The following is a 6,908-nucleotide window of genomic DNA, read 5'->3' on the forward strand; positions in this document are numbered from 1 at the left end:
TTCCTTCCCTCTCTCCCTCCCTCCCTCCCTCCCTCCCTTCCTTCCTTCCTTCCTTCCTTCCCTTTCTCCCTCCCTTCCTTCCTTCCTTCCTTCCTTCCTCCCTTCCTCTCTTTTTCACTCAGGGAGTGTCCCACCTCTCAGGATCTTTTTCAAGGCTTCCTTCACGTCCTTGTTCCTCAGGCTGTAGATGAGGGGGTTGAGCATGGGGATCACGGTGGTGTAGAAGACGGAGGCCACCTTCTCCTGGGTGGTGTCGTCGGTGGCTGGCTTGAAGTACATGAAGAGGATGGAGCCGTAGAAGACGCCGACGGCGGCCAGGTGGGAGCTGCAGGTGCTGAAGGCCCTGGCCCTGCCCTCGGCCGAGCGTATGCGCAGGATGCTGGCCAGGATGAAGGCATAGGAGATGACGATGGCCAGGGCGCAGGCGAACACATTGAACCCAACCAGCGTCATCACCCAGCGCTCCTTGCTGTGGTCTCTCGAGCAAGAAATAGCCAGAAGCGGCAGGATATCACAGAAGTAATGGTGGATGACGTTGGTTCCACAGAAGGAGCGGCTGGCGATGTAGGTGGTGTGCACCAGCGCCCCGAAGGCCCCCACCATGTACACGCCGGCCACCAGCAGCAGGCAGGTCCTGCGGGACATGGTGGCGTGGTAATGCAGGGGGCTGCAGATGGCGACATAGCGGTCATATGCCATGGCCGTCAGCATGTAGGAGTCGTCGATGCCGAAGAAGCAGAAGAAGAAGAGCTGGGCCATGCACTCGGGAAAGGCGGTGAGGTTCCTCTGGGTCACAAAGTTCACCAGCATCTTGGGGATGATGACCGAGGAGTAGCAGAGGTCAATGAAGGACAAGTTGCGGAGGAAGTAGTACATGGGGGTGTGAAGCTGAGCGCTGAGCCCGATCAGGACAACCAAGCCCAGGTTCCCCACCGTGGAGGCCACGTAGATGCCGAGGAACAGAAGGAAGAGCGGGAGCTGCAGGCCGGGCTTGTCTGTGAGCCCCTCCAGGATGAAGACGGAGCCCCAGGAATGGTTCCCTGCGTCCATCCTTCCCCGGGGCGTGGCGGGGGGGTTCCCGGGGAAGGTCTCATCAGATACACGCTGGCATCTCGAGGGGCTTGGAGATCCGAGGTCTGGAGCACACAATCTCAGTGACCCACTTGGCAGGCTGAGATCTACTTGTTAATGGAATTCTTACCAGCACATGGTTTAGAAGAGAAACTCAGCTCGCTTCGGTTTGTTTTTTAATAAATGGTAGCAGTTAAAGGTGAAATTGCATTTTGTCTCTGCAAAATGAGCTTTACATTTCCCTATAAAAGAAAAAAAAATACCCGGTGTTATTCAGTGAGCATCTGCGCAGAGCTGTTGTTGACATCCGTGCTTTTCTTTCTATATGAGTTCTCTGCTGTCTTGGATGTGGAGCCCACCCTTTCGGATGCCCCTTGACTTTCCCCTCCGGTGTCAGTATCTTTATTTAGGTCATGCAGATCCTAATTTAATAAAGTGCTTTGCTCTGCTCCAAGCGTCTCGTCCCCACCTGTTTTCTTTTTTTTAATTGGCTTTTCCTTGCTTCTGCGGTATCACAGGTGATGGGAATGAACCAGATAGAGAGCCAGGAAAGGAGGGATGGCAACAGGAAAGGGTTGTTGTGTAGCAAAGGAAACTGGGAGAAGGGGAAGAGCAGACAGGGTCGCAGGCATGGAGGACTTTTGCGTGCCGGCCAGCGTGGAGGCCACCGCGGCCGGGACTTCATTAAATCACAGCACACCACGAGAGAGACAGAGCTCTTGTCTGTGTTTTAAGACATTGGCAGAGAAAGGGATTAAGCAATTGTTTTCAGTCACTAAGTTTGGAAGATACTATGCTATCACCACTTCACAAATGTATTCTTGTAGTTTTCCAAGGTCGCCTAGAAAACGTGCTAACCAGGACTTCTTCCATCGGATTTAGTTCTGAGCCAGTCTGCCCGGTGCAGCACCTTTCTCTCCCGAATCTGGACAAAGTGTGTTCGTTTCTCTGTAGGTTTAGTTATTATGTTACACATTACTTTCCTTCTAAACCATTGCCTCTAATGGTTTTTTCCCTCCATTCTTAACTCTAACAACACAGTTCTGGTCTTTTAGAGCCTTTAATAAATATCAAAATCATTTTGGCCTTATATTTTTAAAAAGACTGTTGTCCCTTCAATGTCTCTAAGACAGGCAAACACACAGAGATATAGATGTTACACCGTGATAAATGAAGAGAGGAAGAAGAAGAGTAGGAGAGTGCAGCAATAATATCCAATGCATGTCTGTGAGATGGGGGTGGGTGGGGTGAGGGGAGGGGTTGGGCAGGCAGGAGACAACCATGGGAGGGGCAACATTGACCAAGATGCACTGTACTCATAAATGACACTTTGAATTGAAACCCTTAACTACTTAAAGATAATTAAAAATAAGGAGTTTATAAATTGACCATAAAACATAAAGGCAACTAAGCAAGCAAACTTTTCCTTTGCATTCTTTAATTTGAGGACATGATGTGAAATAAAAATATTTCCTCTGCTGAGGTCAGGAAGGTAAAATATAACGAAATAGACTGGAATGGAGTGTACCAAGATCTGCCCAGTAGCCTTGAAACACTATAGCAAGTGCACAGAATGTCTGTGAAAAAGAATATCTAGATATATTTAGAAGCCACAGTCTTACCAAAGTTCTGTAGAACGGTCAGACTCACCTGCAAATAATCATCAGGAATATTGCTGCTGGATGTATATGCTTTTATTTTCAGGTTCATACAGTGTATGCATATGAACACACACAAACACACACAACTTACGAGATAAGCCTCATCTCCTTCTGATCCTGGAAGAATAGTCTGTGTAAGAACTCACCGTATTGATGGAGAGGAACAGTTTAAGAGTCAGCCAAGCAGAGCAGACTGCTAGTCCTCCCTGCCTCTGGGGACCTGGGCCTGGTCTCTTGGACCTCAGAAGGTGATTGTGAACCCCTGCTCCCCTCACGGGGCTGGGCTTCCCAGTGGTCGGAATCTACAGGGAAGAGACAATGACAAGAGCCAAATATGTTGGCAGAATGGAAGTATTCTAACTAATAAGGCTTGAGGCATGGAAAACAAAAGATCAAACTTTTCTCTCTGAGTGAGAGAGATTAGCACTGCTTCTTATGAAGTAGCCACCTTTGATACTAGGGAGAAACACTCAGTTGCCTCATCAAAACCAAAACAATAATACCTGTTCTTTACAATTCAAAGTTTTCTATAAATCAGTTCAAGCCCACTTTGTTTTCTTCTGAACATGAGAGGAACGTGTTTTTCTTTAACCCACTTTGCATTTTGGAGTATCACCTGTGTGCGAAAACTAGCGTGAGCGACCCATTTCCTTCTTGTACTTTCCAAAGCTCTCATCTGAAACAGGCGCTCTCTCTGGGCACTGTCTGTCTGTGCATTCTCTTAGCTCAGACCTAAGAGCACACGTGACACTTTGTCAATGAAAATAATTGTGCCTTGTCTTTTCATTTCTTTATCAAAAGTTTAACAGGTCTGTCAGGGTATAATCGACTCCCAGCAGCAGTGCGTCATACGTGTATAATTTTAGGTGAATGTGATGCACGTGCTTACCCATAAAGCACTTTGCTGAATTGAAAAATAATAAACGCACGCAACACACGAGAATCTGTTTGTGTTTTTCTCTGTAATCCTTCCCTGTCAACCTTCTCCCCCTCCGGCCTGAGCAGTCGGGAATCCACGGGTGTCGCTGCAGGCCGGTGTGTGCGTTCCAGAGCCCTGCCCTGAGAAAATGACACCGCAGACCACCTTTCCTGGGCTTTGCGGCTGGCAGACGCGCTGTGAGCATCACGCGTACCTCGCAGGGCCATCAGCCCCTCAGGTTGCCTCCCCCGACCTTCCTCGTGGGGTGATGTCTGTGGATTGTGAGGACCTTGCTGCCTCGCTCACGGTTTTGCTGTGATCAAGGTCAGGAAGCCTGTGTGCATAGTGTTTTATTGTGCATTGTCTTCTAAGCACCAGCATATGCAATGCAAATAAATAGAGGTAAAATTTGTTAATGGTGGTTTTCTCTCCGGAGGAGATATGTGTAGGGATTGGAAGTAAGCAGCAGGGCTCCGCTGGGCAATCACCAGCATCTACTTTTTTTTTCTTGAATCAGATAGTGAACACTTTGTGCTTTATACATTTTAGGGTCTTTAATGCAACTGTCTGATTCTTTCCCTTCAGAGGCCTTAGCCTTAGATGATACTGTAATGAAGGAACAGAACTATGTCCAATAAAACTCTATTTATGAACACTGGAATCTGTATTTAATGTTTTTCCTTTCACTTTAGAAAGCATTTGATATTGTAAAAGGCAGTCTTATATCAGTCATCCCTCACAAATATATACACGTGTCTTTGTGCATGTGTGTGCGTGCGTGTGCCGGTGCATGTGCTGTGTGTGTGTGTGTGTGTGTGTGTGTGTGTGTGTGTGTTGGTGGATGCTGCTACTGGGGCTTGAACTCAGGGCCTGGATCCTCTTTCTTAGCTTTTGGGATCAAGGCTAACGCTCTGTCACCTGAGCTGCAGCTCCACTGCTGGGTTTTTGGTGGTTAGTTGGCAATAAGAGCTTCATCGTCTTGCTTGCCTGGCTGGTTTTGACCTGTGATCCTCAAATCTCAGCCTTCTGAGTAGCTAGGATTATAGGCATGAGCCACTGGTGCTGGCTATTTTATTTATTTTTTAAATGAAAACAAATCAGGACACTGGACGCAACCGATTTATGTGAAAGAAAATGTACCAGTGTTTAGGAAGGACCGTGTTTGTTTCCCAAGCATAATACAGTGATGACTCATTGTTTTTCCTGTGGAGATGTAGTGTGAAGCCAAGTTAAATTAGCTAGGTTGGAAAACTGACAACAGGTAGGTAAATACAAATTAGAAAATTAAGGGGAAACCAGAGGCTTGTTGGATCAAAGGTCTATGTACCTCAGATTTAAAGTTCTGATTATGTGATAGAGGATATAAGATGCGTGTTAAATAAGACCTGGAAGGGTGGAGCAGGCTGCGATGGTTCAAAGCTGAGAGCTTGCAGCTGCTGCGTAGCTCTTTGAAGGGACATGCTGAGGGGACTTAGTTCTCAGTGGAAGATGGCATTTTCATTGTGGCTGAGGAGGACTGAGATAAGTACATAGCAACTACCTAGAAAAAGAGAGAGAAGGTGAATGGATTGGGTCCACATCAGTTTTAATATTTCTGATCGGTGTCACAGTGGTGTGTGTAAGATTAAAAAAAAAACCACCTGGCAAATGAGATCAAAGTTCATGGAAAGAAGAAATAATGACAATAGAATTCTACCAAATAAGGTGAGAGGAATACAGATGCACTCCTATGAAATATTAATTCGTACTGTTAACCAATTAGATATCAATCGTTAGTATCAATTCCAACACTATAGCAGTCAGTGACTGAGGTTTAGAGCATCATTCTCCTATTGTTTCCGTTCACAATCGTTTTGTCCAGCATTTTCATCAGGCGACGTTGAGATCTTTATTCATGAGGTCAGGGGATTTCTGCATGGGCACACAACTAGGATAAACACAGAGGACACTCGGTCCTATCCACAGAACTGACTGATGATGGGCAGAGGTTGACAAATATTAGAGAAACAAAAAGATGACACTGACCCACAGCTGGCAGAAGCCAGCGCAGCCGGGGCCGTGCCTCAAGGGAGGGGCTGACCGCGAGGAGGCTGGAAGAGCCTGCTGTGTCCAGGCTCAGGACAAGGAACAGGAGCAGTAATTCATGGAAATAGGCATGAGAGCAAGAGTGTTTGAGAGGAGAGGAAGACCAAGATGATCGCACCAATTCTGCAGAAACAGACACTAATCATGCAACCTAGAGGAGCTGAGGACCAGAGACACCATCCATGCACTCCACAAAGCAGAGGAAAGCATGTCTGTGGAGAAACTGCGTATTTAAAAAGCAGAGGAAAGCAGGTCTGTGGAGAAACTGCGTATTTAAAAAGCAGAGGAAAGCAGGTCTGTGGAGACATCTGTGTATTTAAAAAGCAAGGGTACACAGGGCAACCTGGTGGTTATGGTTTTGCCCTGATTTTGTTTGATGAGTATGGCTTTGGAATCTTTTATTTCAATGATAATCAGTGAGTTAAATAGAAAGCCATCATGATAGTTATGCAGAAGACAGGCACATAGGAAACTCATGCACTGGAAATACTTGATGTGCGGAGCAGAATTCTCCACAATCCTCAGCCACAGCCTCCATGACCTGAGCCAAGTATCATTCTCGTAATAGCACAGGCCCTGGAGCCACAGGGACCCGGCAGACCTGCCCTGTGCCCACCACCCCAGGAACAGCCATGTTCCAGCACACGAAGCACCATCAGTCACGAGAAGGCTCTCAGCAGCTTTAGGAAACATCTGGATGTGATACAAGGGGTGAAGCCCGGGGTATCGTGGTCAGATGAGGTCCAAAGCGTCTGATGCTGGGACTCCAGTCTTCGTGACAATGTGCTCTCACATGGTCAGTTAGTAGCGGCAGTAATCAGATGGTTTGAAGACATGAATTGTTATCATATTTTGCTAGGGTGTAATATTTTTTATATGGATATTCTTTTTGCATGAAACTTACTTAGGGCCATTTTGACATCCTTATTTCTCAGGCTGTAGATCAATGGGTTCAGCATTGGAACAACAGTAGTATAAAACACAGAAGACAATTTTCCATGGTCCCTGGAGCTGATGGAGGAGGGGCGCAGGTACATGAACGCCAGAGAACCAAAGAACAGAGAAACTGCAGAGAGGTGGGAGCTGCAGGTGCTGAAGGCCTTGGACCTGCCCTGCGCGGAGCGAATGCGGAGGATGCTGGCGATGATGAAGATGTAGGAGCCCAGGATGGT

The 6,908-nt window shown here is 47.0% G+C and overlaps 2 protein-coding genes across 2 annotated transcripts in view; one reads left to right on the top strand and one right to left on the bottom strand.

Moving 5' to 3' along the window:
• Positions 1–114: 114 nt before the first annotated feature.
• LOC105980640 (olfactory receptor 8D1-like) lies at positions 115–1,050 on the bottom strand. The gene has a single exon (XM_013009523.1). The coding sequence runs from the start codon at positions 1,048–1,050 to the stop codon at positions 115–117; it is 936 nt and encodes a 311-aa protein (XP_012864977.1).
• A 5,700-nt stretch (positions 1,051–6,750) lies between these two features.
• Vwa5a (von Willebrand factor A domain containing 5A) overlaps positions 6,751–6,908 on the top strand; it is a 39,940-nt gene continuing 39,782 nt past the window's right edge. Inside the window, exon 1 of the mRNA XM_013009525.1 lies at positions 6,751–6,890. Coding sequence (XP_012864979.1) covers positions 6,751–6,890 — 140 coding nt within the window. The remainder of the gene's footprint in view (positions 6,891–6,908) is intronic.

Source organism: Dipodomys ordii, unplaced genomic scaffold (genome assembly GCF_000151885.1).
Source record: "Dipodomys ordii isolate 6190 unplaced genomic scaffold, Dord_2.0 Scaffold10, whole genome shotgun sequence".
NCBI lineage: Eukaryota > Metazoa > Chordata > Mammalia > Rodentia > Heteromyidae > Dipodomys > Dipodomys ordii.